This window comes from Sparus aurata, chromosome 19, assembly GCF_900880675.1.
Source record: "Sparus aurata chromosome 19, fSpaAur1.1, whole genome shotgun sequence".
Taxonomy (NCBI): Eukaryota; Metazoa; Chordata; class Actinopteri; order Spariformes; family Sparidae; genus Sparus; species Sparus aurata.
Genome location: NC_044205.1, coordinates 27,277,955 through 27,290,218, shown reverse-complemented (window position 1 = coordinate 27,290,218; position 12,264 = coordinate 27,277,955). Strand labels below are relative to the sequence as shown.

At 41.1% G+C, this 12,264-nt stretch overlaps 2 protein-coding genes across 3 annotated transcripts in view; both read right to left on the bottom strand.

Annotated features, from left to right (window-relative positions):
* LOC115569884 (NLR family CARD domain-containing protein 3-like) overlaps window positions 1-251 on the bottom strand; it is a 42,038-nt gene extending 41,787 nt beyond the window's left edge. Inside the window, exon 1 of the mRNA XM_030398090.1 lies at window positions 12-251. The gene's annotated coding sequence lies outside the window, so the exon portion shown is untranslated. The remainder of the gene's footprint in view (window positions 1-11) is intronic.
* A 5,060-nt stretch (window positions 252-5,311) lies between these two features.
* Window positions 5,312-9,841, bottom strand: LOC115569952 (band 7 protein AAEL010189-like). Of its 2 annotated transcripts, XM_030398203.1 has the most exons (7): window positions 9,609-9,841; window positions 9,356-9,468; window positions 8,986-9,058; window positions 7,754-7,836; window positions 7,426-7,629; window positions 6,401-6,535; window positions 5,312-5,599 (listed from the first exon to the last, which is right to left on the bottom strand). In XM_030398203.1, the coding sequence occupies exons 1-7, from the start codon at window positions 9,682-9,684 to the stop codon at window positions 5,414-5,416; spliced, it is 870 nt and encodes a 289-aa protein (XP_030254063.1). In that variant the 5' UTR covers window positions 9,685-9,841; the 3' UTR covers window positions 5,312-5,413. The 2 variants fall into 2 exon arrangements, with proteins under 2 accessions (XP_030254063.1, XP_030254064.1); XM_030398204.1 differs by lacking the exon at window positions 9,609-9,841 and having other exon boundaries at window positions 9,269-9,468.
* Between the last annotated feature and the right edge of the window lie 2,423 nt (window positions 9,842-12,264).

Genomic DNA, 12,264 nt, shown 5'->3' with positions numbered 1-12,264 from the left:
GCCTCACTCACCTCCTCTGATAGAAGTCCACAGAAAGCTCAGGACCACCAGGTACACAGAACACCTGACCACAGACATCCTCTTCTTACATCTCCTCTGTGATTCTGTAGTTCACTGGAAAGGAAATAGGCGCGTTCAAGTTGACCTCCTGCTGCCTGACCGCATCAGCGAGATCTGCTGGCACAGCAGGGGCGGGGCTACAAACGCTGCTATGAAGTCGGACACTCTCTCTTCCCGTAGACGTGACGTGACCTGGCTGAGGTTGCGGTGTTTGCCTTCTTCGTCGGCGAAGAAGTGGAGGAAATTGAAATTCCATTAATGTTTGATTACAATCAACAACGACTGCGATCAGTTTTCTTACCTGATGCTATGGGAACTTTGCTGGCCTTTTTCTCATATGCTGCCGTGTTGCATGCAGACGACCGGAGATCAAGACCCGTGTCAAGCCTGTCTTTTTGCAGAGGGTGTATTCATCTGATTACTTTTTTATATATATATATACAGTTCATATTCACAGACAACAACAGAATGTGACAGCTTTGTCACAATAACAACTTCAAATTTGGATATTTTGTAATTGCTTCACTTCAAACAGTCACAGTGGCTCATCAAGAGTAGATGAAGAGCCTAAATGTTGTCTTACTGTAAATGATCATGTTCTGTTTTCCTTGTAATATCACCATTAAATACATTTGAACGTTGTCTGTCTGGTACATTATAGTAAGTCTTGCCTAATAACAATACAATACAATTACAACAGTTATTCATTATTATGATGACAACTGTGATTAGGTGCATGATTATATCACAGCTGAGGGGAATTTGCTGACTACATTTAACAAATAAGCATACCCTTAGCATAAAATAGTATACTTGAAGTTCATTTTATTAAGTATGCTTGAGTATAAGTATAAGTATAGCTAGTATACTATGGACCATGTACTTGTAGCGTACTAGAAAGTATACTTATTTAATACTTCTTCTGACTAAATTGGAACATTTTAAGTTTATAAAAGTATACTTTAAGTATACTTTATAAGGTCATTTTAGGTTTACAGAAGTACACTTTCAAGTATACAACAAGTACACTCATCTATATACTACTAGTGTACTAAGTATGTACTTCTGGTCCACATTTTATTTTATTAACATGTAAGTTTATAACAGGCGTAATACCTCAATGCAAACGTGTGTAGTGAATAACATTTTTACTCGCTAATTTAAATGTAAGCACAGGTAACTGACTTGACCTTAATCTACAATTAGATCAAAATATGCTAAGTATCAGTATTTGTAATTTGAAAAGTTCTAGCTAGAGATTCACCATTCATTACCACACACATCAACAGTTTAACAGACGGGAAGTCTCTCCCGGAAAACATCCCTTCACTCACGGTGCCAACATTTTTATCATCTTTGTTAACTCGACACAATTTAACCACAGAATAAGGATGTGAATTAACCCGCAACCGTCTTACACATCATCTTATTCACAACCACATTCACGAACCATAATTACACCAATAACAACAGAATACCCAAGAGTCTTTGCGCCACAGTCCACAAGGGGCGTTACAGTATACTAAAGTACAAGTATAAGCTTTAGTATTAAAGTATAAGTGTAAGTCTAAGTATTAATGTACTTAGTCTTAGACTATTCTTTATACTTTTCAATATAAGCCAAGTTTACTTCACTATACTTTTGTTAAGTATATAAAAAGTACACTTCAAGTATACTGCCTCAGTTTTAGTATAAAATAAGTATACTTGTAGTACATTTGTATAAACTAATTTTTGCTAAGGGTAACTATAGACACATGAGATGATGCATTTTCTCATAGCAACATTTTTCACAATGAATAAAATACATTTCACTGAATGAATGAAATACAATAATCAGAACAAATGACTGAATCAGATGCCTTGTCCCGCTGCGCCATCTCATCACACACAGGCTGTGTCCAAATTCAGGGGCAGCATCAGGCTCGGTTCTAGACTGCCTTGATTGGGGGGGCAGTAAGAAATGTTGATGGGTCACCAACTGCTACTGTTTTGAGTGACATCGGGATGACGTTTTGTTGTATGCCTCCCAGTCTATGATGCCAACCCAGACGTAAGCATGGCAGATTCGCCATGGTTCCATCAGCAAAGCTCTAACGGGAATTCTTTTTCTGGATTGACGAAGAAAACTAATTCTGTGGCCAACAAATTATTGATGTCAGTCTACTAACATATTTTCTATTTTAATTTGAAGCTACAATGTAATTGGCATTTTACATTTTAAGCCCACCTCCACCTCCCCGATGTAGGACAACTCTATCAATGCCCAATTATAATTAGTTATCTAATATTAAATGAAATCTAAACCTAAATACAGCGCGACTGGCTGATAGAATTTTTGACGCACGGAAAGAACACACACTTTGAGCCCCAGTGATGCTATAAACAACTGCACCAAAACATGGACATATCAATGCACAACCCCAATGCATAAAAAAAACTAAATCATCAGAGTCAGCTGCTCCATAATAAAAAAGGCTTGCCATCATTCGTTATCCATGTTTACCTCTTCTAGATGAAGCTGCACTTGATTTTAAAAACAAATCAGTTGGTTTGCAGCATTTTTCACCGTCAGCCTACAGTGCTCTCAGATTTCTCTCTCTCTTTTCTCCGCTCACTCCTTGTGTCGCTTGATGCCGCGATTCTTTTTTTTGCTTGCTTAATCTCAGTCAGCTTCCAATTTTCAATCTCCAACTTCCAACAACCACGCAGACGCGGTCCACTCGATTCAGTCTTGAAATTCCAGAGGGCATTGCTTCATTTTTAACTTTTGCAAACAAATTTAGTTAGATTTGTATTATTTCAGACCATGCATGTTTTTGAACATCTGAATAAGAAATTCGCTACAAAAGAATGCAAACTGACATGACTGTGATATAGAGACTTGTATGTGGTATGTAAATAGTGATTAGATCATAATTATTATATTAGATGTGGAGAAATTGGTGAGATTAAATGGTAATTTAGGGCGTTTTCACACCTGCCTATTTGTTTACTTCGGTTGAATCGAACTCTGGAGCGTTTACCCCCTTGGTGCAGTTCGTTTGGGAAGGTGTGAACACATCAATCGCACTCGGGTGCGGACCAAAACAGCCGGACGGAGACCTTGTGGAAGAGGTGGTCTCGGTCCGGTTCCAAACAAAATCTGGTACAGTTTGTTTGTGGTGAGAACATGATCCAACTCGATCCGACCCAATTGCAGGAAGCATCAGTGCTTAACCCCAAATTTCCACTGGATACGTGTCCGCCCGATCAGGTGTTTTGCTCTGCCATCTGCCGTCCGGTAACTCCCGGTTGCGTTTTGAGTGGGACATGGCGCAGTACAGTAGACAGCTGGCATCTCGAGGCCGAGGAGTTTCCGCGATAATCACATGATCACTCGCGACCGCAGTTATAGGTCTGTGTCATAAAAACAACAACACGAAGTGTTCCCGACCGAAGGATCAGCAGAAGAGCTTGTGTTTGTCTCTTTTTTTAGATTTGTGTGCTGGTGTAAACACTGAGTGTTTTATTTTGAAAAGTAACCGGATGTCATATTGTTGTTGTTTCAGTACTTGACTTCCTGTCTGCTTGGTGCTAAATTCAGCTGAATTGCTGCCTCGTTTTCGAAATTTAGACCAATTACAGAGCAGTTTCCTCGCGCATCACACATTGTGGTCCACTTGTAAATGCTGCTGTGTGAACACAAACCAAACTCGAGGTAATATCCAACATTGTAACAAGTTGGTCCCTGATTCGGACCAGAGCAAACGAACTATAGGTGTGAAAACGCCCTTAGCCTTTGAGTAACACTTGACAGGGAACAGAGTGATTAGTCAGCTGGCCCATAAGGGCTTGTGGTTCCTCTGGCATCTGCCCATGTTTAAGATTGTCAGTCTGTCACATACATTTTGCCCCACCACCAAATTTCCCAAATTCATCGTGGTAGATATGACAGGAGGTTGGGAAATTTGGTGTTGGGGCAAAATGTAAGTTTCTTTATAATCTGTGACAAAGCAATTTTGTAAACAGCGCTATAAAAATAAATAAATAAATCTTGTCTGATTGGTTGATGCTATATTATTGTGCACCACTTTCTCGCGCTTTGGAAAGTTGTGTGTGCCTGCCTGGGTTCCACGTTCCCCGCGGGGGTGGGTGAGGCTCGCGGGCCAACAGGACTAACAGCGGGATGGCAAGGGTTGAAAGTTGAAACCCGCTTCACAGCCGGTATGTAGCCTGCCCGTGTGATGTTTCCCATACAAACTTGGCGGTACAGGATAGAGTACAAATTTAAAATTAAAAATAAAATGATACATAAATAAGTAAATACATAATTTAAAAAAAGAAGAAGAAAGGGAAAAATAGATAGTTCAGACAGTGGCTTCAGGGAAAAACTTTTCATAATGACTCAGTAAGGTATTACTTTTTTTGCTATTTAACAAAATCAGAGATTTAAGCAAGAGCTCAGTTCCAGGAGAAAAGGAGCAAATTTAGGTAGTGATTTTGCAAATTTTTGTTTGTGAATAAAACATTTTGCATAGGATAACAAAGCTCATCATGTGATTTGTGAAGGGAGTCTGGTGATAAGAGTTCACAAATATCTGCTGCTAACATTGCCAAGGGAGCACAAACAAGTTATTTACGCACTCTGACCCACACAGAAATGAGAGTGTGATCCATTCTGTCTGTGGTTGTGGTTTCTGCTTCTTCCCCTGTCACAGAGGAGTCAGTTGAGTCCTTCAATGAGTCCATTACACAGTTTGTCCACCAGAGAGTGCTGACAAGTTCATCTTAGCCATGCTGACAGTCCACCACTTTGGTCCAAACTGAATCATCTTAACAATGATTTGATGCGTTGGTGTTAACTTGGTAGATTCATGTTATTTTCAGATCACATTTGTTGTTTGAAGAGAACTGTCTCAATTATTACTGGATGGATTGACATGAAAACTGACTCCGATGAATCAGACATTCACGGTCCCCAGAGGATGATTTGTAATCACTTTGAGGATCGCCTAACTTTTCACAAAGTCCCATTATCAGGTCTAATTTTACTTCGACCCTCTGTTTTGTGACTACATGCCTACATCAACAAAATCAGCTGTGTTCACTGTTTGACAGGGAAGTACAGTAACAAGCACTGAGTCAAAAAACAGAAACCTGGAATGTAAATATAGAAATCAATTTTATTAAAAGAATAACTGATGTACAATTACAATCACATATTAACAATCTGTTTAACAGACAATTGAAACATGACAAACATCTGGTCGAAGACACGTTTTAAAGCTAGTTTACTGTTGTTCTCATCGGCTTGATATCCTGCTGCGAGATCTCCCTGCAGAGACATTCTTGTCCTGTATCTTGTGGCCAGTTAAGGCTGATGGGAGAGGAACATGTCGAGGAGCTCTGTCGGGAGGGAGACGACCACGATGGACGCAGTGCTCTGGACGGAGGACAGCGACTGCAGGTATCTGAGGTGAAAAGCCACGGGGGAAAGTCCTGACGCTGCCTCCTGTAGAGCACGAGACGCCTTCACCTCTCCTGCAGCCACGATCATCTGACAAACACACAGACAGAAACAAGGTGAGGCAGAAATTCCTCAAGATGCTCCTTGTTTGTACACCTATTTTCCTCACTAAACAGAAAAAAAACTGAACCAAGAGGGGCTTTATCGCCTCATTAAATCCCTGAAAACACACTTCAATCAAACTGGACTGAAACTAAATAAATCTCACCAAAACAATCTTGGTCTAACTTTCCACAATCACCTCCGCCGTGTCTTCTCGTCCCTGGAGTCGTAGTCCTGGTCAGAGCTGTTGTAAATCGCCTCCATACTCTGTCCCGTCTTCAAACTGACCTGCTGTCACGATCCAGGCTTCTGTCAGCTAACAAGGCCATTGTAGCTCCGAGGCTAACTGAGCTACAGGCTAACTGAGCTAACTGGTTAACGAGAGCGCCACACTACGACCTAAAGATAGCTACTGCAGAGAGTATAGCGAGCAGCAGTAAGCAGATCTGCTGCCCTGTGGTGTTTTGGAGCTACCTTTGACTTTTGGCCATTTCTTACAAATCACACCTTTCACCGACTGTTTCTTTCAGCTACTTTGTGTTAAAGCCTGCTGTATATCACACAACCTGAATGACTGAACAACCTACAGTTTGTTTAATGTGTGCAGGGTCAGTGGGATTAAATGAAACAGATGGCAGCAGCTCAGACGCACCTGTGTGTTTGTACCTGTCCTCATCGAGACAACACACAACACAGACGAAGTGAAGCTGACAGGGAACATCTGACAGACAGACTGTGTGTGTGTGTGTGTGTGTGTGTGTGTGTGTGTGTGTGAGTGTGTGTAGATACTTTAGCTCTGGCCCTCCTGGCAGCCTCGGCCTCTGACGCCATGCAGCGCTGCAGACTGACGGGGAGCGTCAGGTCTTTTAACTCCACCCGCTCCACCAGAACATCCCACAGTCTGGATGCAGTGTACAGCGCCTCCTGCAGGACGAAACAGGTAAAACTAATTTCACCATGTGATTATACTACTGAGGGGCAAAGTGAAGCATCCAAACATGAATATGCAATTTGGACATTTATTTAATCCTTAATCCTAAACATGTAGTCTTATTTAATCAGAGCATAATGGTGAGTACACATAAGAATTGTTTATAAAATCCATTTTAAATCCTCTCCTGTCCATCTGAATGCAAAGAAAACATGCAAAAATATGTTTTACACCCTTTTAAGAGCCAAAATCTTCACTGGAGCTGCTAAGCTAAAAGTGTTAGTGCACACCCCGTCTAACATGTGTGATTGAGCTCGACAGCATGTCTAATTTGTAAATAACGTCTTTTTAAATCAGTTTGGAATCTCAGGGCTTCTTTAGACTTGGATCACAGCAGACGACCTTTATGGAGCTATTTGATGTTTTTTTGGTTGTTTTTTTCAGTTTTAAATCAAGTCTCCATCTACTTCAGCTGCAACGCTGTTTTGCTGTGAAACTCGGAAAATGTTTTGTGGACTACGAAACTTCACCTGACTTTATATCAGCATGGAGGGAGAAGAGGATGACTGAATTCTCACTGTTCCTTTAATATATTACGCTCTTGACCTGTGTTGGATTTTGTTTGCATACATCTTGAACTTCAACCTGTCATATTTGTTTCAAAAAATCTCACTGGATTCTTGTTTGCTCTTTGAACGACTTAATAAAATGTTAAAACAAAAAATAAAAAAATAGAGTTACAAGTTTGAAAACCAACAAAAAAGAATAATAATAATAAATGTTAATAAGAAAATAAAGAGGCACAGACTGGGCTGGCTGCAGTAAAACGTTGAGCTCTTTGATCAGAACACAGATGTAGCGTTAGAGGCAGCGTTTCACTCACCTCCATTCTCTTGGCGATGCCCGTCCTCTGTGTCAGTATGTCCGTCAGAGTGTGTGCGCCCAGTGTGGCTCTCAGGGTCGTCTGGGCAAGCGTGTGTGTGGCCTGGTAGCCATTTTTAACACGGGTCACCCAGACGGAGGGGTCCACCACCCGGTAAAACACAACAGCATCCACCTTTAATGGCACCCAGTCGGCAGTCAGAACCTAAACAGATGACCTCATCAGTAAATGCAGATTACTGCAGTCATCTCACAACCTGGCAAATCATAAGAACTACTGCTGTGTGAACATAGAGAGCTGACTGACTCATGACAGAGCTGCTGCTGACCTCTTGTGGCCGGATGTTAAAGCAAACAGTCCGCAGGTCCACAGTCTGGATGACGTCCAGCCAGGGGATGAACCAGAACAGACCTGCAGAGACGGAGGATCACAGCTGGAACACTTTATTTGAAACATTTTGAAGCAAAACCTTGGAATTATTATCTATAACATGTTCAGTCAGTTCAGCTTTAGACTAATTGTTATGATTTTAGCTGGAGTTCCCAATGGCCGACATGTTTTATTTCCGTTTCTTTGATAATATTCTGTTAAAGGTCTTTATAGAGGCGAGCTGTTTGAATTCAAACTATGTGTGTATTATGTGAGCTAAGTTCAAAGGAATTATTATAACAAACTGTACTGCTGGAGACAGACAACATCGTCACCAACAGAAGGTGATAATTTGACAGCTTGTCTGTACATTTTTGCATTCTGTCACAGCGTCACGACTGTTTTGGAATCAGGGTTGTAATATTACAGTTGTTCCTTCTGGCAGGAGGCTCATGACATTTTATTATAATAACATTTAGAAGCACTGCGGTTGGACATCATCACCAATTTGTCATTATTGTTTTTTGGGATTCCATTTCACAGCAACAGGACAAGCTGTTAAAAAATACAGGAACATGGATCTTTAATATCACAGCTGTACGTCATTATTGTTCAGTGTTAATTTCTTTCCTTCCTTTGTTTCTTGTTTTCTACATGAAGCTGGTATCATGAAGCTTCTGGTTTTGCTTATAAAGTTCTATTTTTCCACTTTTTGTACATTGCTATACAGGGTGTCCCAAAAAAATTTATACACACTTTAAAAGCTGATAACTCAATTGTTTGTTTTTTCTTTGCAGATTAAACCCATTGGAATTAATGATGGCAGCCAGACTAAACTTTGAAGAAAGGAAATTTATTCTAAAATGCTACTGGAAGTATGAAAACGCAGTTGAAGTGCAAAGACAAATTCGTAATGTGTGCGATTCCATTGCTTCGCGTTGTCAGCAGTGTCTGGACCAGAACAGAAGTCAGTTTGAGAACAGGCGGTGACAAAACAATAAAATGATGTTTGTAAATTCTATTACATTTTGAAAATTAAATGAATTTTAATAAACACCAACTTTACAATTATTTAAAGTGTGTATACACTGTTTTGGGACACCCTATATGTGTTTTAAAAGTATTTTATTGGTCCTGTTACAACTGTTATATCTAGAAATCAATTGTACATTGAAATGATTTGTACTGTACCAGGTCCTTTAGCTCGTCCTTTAATGACACGGCCCAGTCTGAATATAACGGCCCTCTCATACTCCTGGATGACCTGCATGAAGGAAACCAGTCAAAAACACTCCACCCTTACATACATACAATTTGTATTTATTTATTACAATGTATATGTTGTTGTCAGTTAACTGATTAACTGTTTTTCTTGTTGTTACATAGTTATAAATTAAATATATTTTAATTTAATTCAACTGTTGGTATCATGAGAACATATCAGTTTTTATGTTGAAATTCATATCTAACTTACAGAAGCACAATTCACTAGCATCTATGTGTTTTGGTGTGTAGGAGCAGATGCATGTTTGTGTCCTCCCTGTTGTTTACATCAGATCACCTTGGCACACATCCAGCCTGTGAGGGGGAAGGTGAGCAGGATGAAGGCCGCGGACAGCAGGGTCAGCACCGCCCCGAGCACCTCCCACACACCGCCGCCCCTCCTCTCTCCATCTACCGACAACAGAGGCAGCAAGGCGGATAAAACGATAAAACAACGACACTCCAGCTGTGAAGAAGTTACTGAAGCTGCTTCTTAAAATAGCCGAAGAAATGTTAGCTAGCAGAGTCGAACTAAACGACCGTTAGCTTACGTTTACGGTGGAGTTTGACGTTTTCAGCAACAAATTCATCCGCACAGACAGCTCCAACTCTGTTACCGCCAGGCATCACCCCGCAGCACAGCTTAGTGAAGTAATAACTAATTTAATTTGGTGTAGGAGTCATTACCAGGCCGTATTTTACTCTTTTTCAAACCATTCGTAACGACATCTTTTAGCCGTTGGGGTCTGTTGGGGCCGTCCCCTGGATTTCGCATCACGTTGCCCAGCAACATGGACACGCCCCCGCCCTTTCAGGTTAAAAGAAATTAAACAAAATAAAAGCACAAATATATTATATATATCTTAAAAAGCATTTCCCTTCTTCATGTTTTACACCTAGTTTATTTAGTGAGTCGATTTACTCAAGTACTGTATTTATATTTTATCTGAATGATGCCATTTTATAGTTTTACCTAATGTGGCAATCCTGAAATTTCTGGAAGCGCAGTTGCAGGTGTGTTTTTACAGGCCAATTACGTCACAATGCTGTGCGAAGGCTGTCCCAATTCGACAGTGTTGTGCATGAACTCGTTCATATTTTGGGCGAGCGTGAACTGAACGTACTGTATTCTGCCTGATGAACGTCATTGTGAACGAGTTCATTCTGGAGTTTATGAATGGCGCGCTCTCACAGTTTGTTCAAGACAGTGACAGATTTCCATCGAGCCTTCCAGGTGAAAACCGACTAAAACACACCGTGAACAGGCCTGAATATGTAGCGGAAACAAGACTTAACTATTTCAGACAGAAACAGCTGCATACTAAACATGCAGTGAGGCATTACCAAACGAACACAGATAAATTCGTCCTGAACGGACATAACACATGGCAACACCTATAACACCTCCACAGAGTCGCACCGCCGCATGTGTCATCAACATGCTAAGCATGGAGGCAAAAAGAAATGAAGGCAGCAGCACTACCTCAGACTCTGCCTCCACCATTAATACGGCATCTTTGTATGACAAGGTCAGTGATGATCCAGGTGGGAAAATTCTGACCTTTTTGTGTAAACTTTGCCCGCCGGGTTTCAAAAAGCAACTCCGTACATCAACAATGTCAACAGCGAACCTGAAACGGCACATTGAACTAAAGCACTTTGCATTTTGAATTATGAACTATGAACTGAACGAGTTCATTTTAAAATGTGCGAACTGAACTTTGAACTAGTTCATGTAGGAAGTGAACTTTCCCAACAATGCAATTCGAAGGCTCCTCCGGATGTAGCCCACAAATATTCCTTCTTTTCCCTGTTTTTGGAGGATGCACCGCTCCTATCATTCGTGGCCTCACATATCCCAAGATTCTTTGCGTGCCCGTAAAAGAAGAAAGACAGAACGAAAGTGGCGACATCACGTGGCGTAGATCGTCACTTTCGCAGGCCTGGGCAGCAAAAATCATGACGGGTAAATGAAGGGTAAAACATCTGGTGACGCAGCCAGGAAATGCTCCAAAGGCTAGACCGTCAAATTTAACAACGGCTGACACAATTAACAAGACACAACAAGGACTCGCCTTCAAAGACCACAAAGGCCGAGTCCTTCAGAGGATGCAGACCCTGAACTGAACGCAGCATCTATGAGTAAATGTGAGGTCTTCAATCAGTGGGCCGTAACCTCAGTAATCATTGTGGTAGCTCATTCAGAGATTGATCGTGATTTAACAGATATTTAGTAGTAAAGCAAAGTAGTTTTAGTAAACTCCACTTTAAAGGAACAGTTCTCCCCAAATTTTAAATTAAAGGGATATTCCGGTGTAAATTTAATCCATGGTCTAAATCACCGTGAAACTGTGTTAGACTCCCTCTCGAGGGATCAAGTTAGCAGACCGCTAATTTACGGAGTTTTATCAACCTCAGAAACGACCGCACGACAACAATACACTGCAGTAAATGGATCCAAATATAAACTGCCACCAAAAAGCCACAAATAATGCTCAGAACAGCACCAAACTTCAGCAACAGTACAAATAGGGTCTCAGCACATAGTCCGGGGCATCTAACCTCTGCTAGCTTAGCTGGATTTCTATTGGGAAGCTAAAAACAGATTTCAACTCTCCTCCATCAGCTTCCGGGTCGGGAAGTCCCGACGTGACGATTACCGAGTGCGGTTAGAAATGCTCAGTTCCGTTCTTTTCCCTGTCCGCTCTCGATAATAACTGTTATAAACTGGCAGGTAAGACACATATGAACTTTGATTGCTTTTCCATGGAGTCATAATCATACATTTTCATCCATGAGCCGCGGAACTCTACTGCACTCGGTAATCGACTCGTCGGGACTTCCCGTCAACAGGAAGCTGCTGCAGAAGAGTGGTAAATTTAGTCAGCTATTCAGTAGAAATCCAGCTGAGCTAGCGGAGGTTAGATGCCCCGGACTATGTGCTGAGACCCTATTTGTACTGTTGCTGAAGTTTGGTGCTGTTCTGAGCATTATCTGTGGCTTTTTGGTGGCGGTTTATATTTGGATCCATTTACTGCAGTGTATTGTTGTCGTGCGGTCGTTTCTGACGTTGATAAAACTCCGTAAATTAGCGGTCTGCTAACTTGATCTCTCGAGAGGGAGTCTAACACAGTTTCACAGTGTGTTAGACCATGGATTAAACTTACACTGGAATATCCCTTTAAGCCATTATCTCCTAACTGTTTT

What these genes read in the sequence shown, in the direction of transcription:
- LOC115569952 (XM_030398203.1), bottom strand. Translation starts at nt 9,684, where the DNA reads ATGCCTGGCGGTAACAGAGTTGGAGCTGTCTGTGCGGATGAATTTGTT. An exon ending in CGTCAAACTCCACCGTAAAC is followed by an intron (nt 9,469 to 9,608) that starts GTAAGCTAACGG and finishes TGTTGTCGGTAG; the next exon opens with ATGGAGAGAGGAGGGGCGGC. An exon ending in GCATCGCCAAGAGAATGGAG is followed by an intron (nt 6,536 to 7,425) that starts GTGAGTGAAACG and finishes TTCGTCCTGCAG; the next exon opens with GAGGCGCTGTACACTGCATC.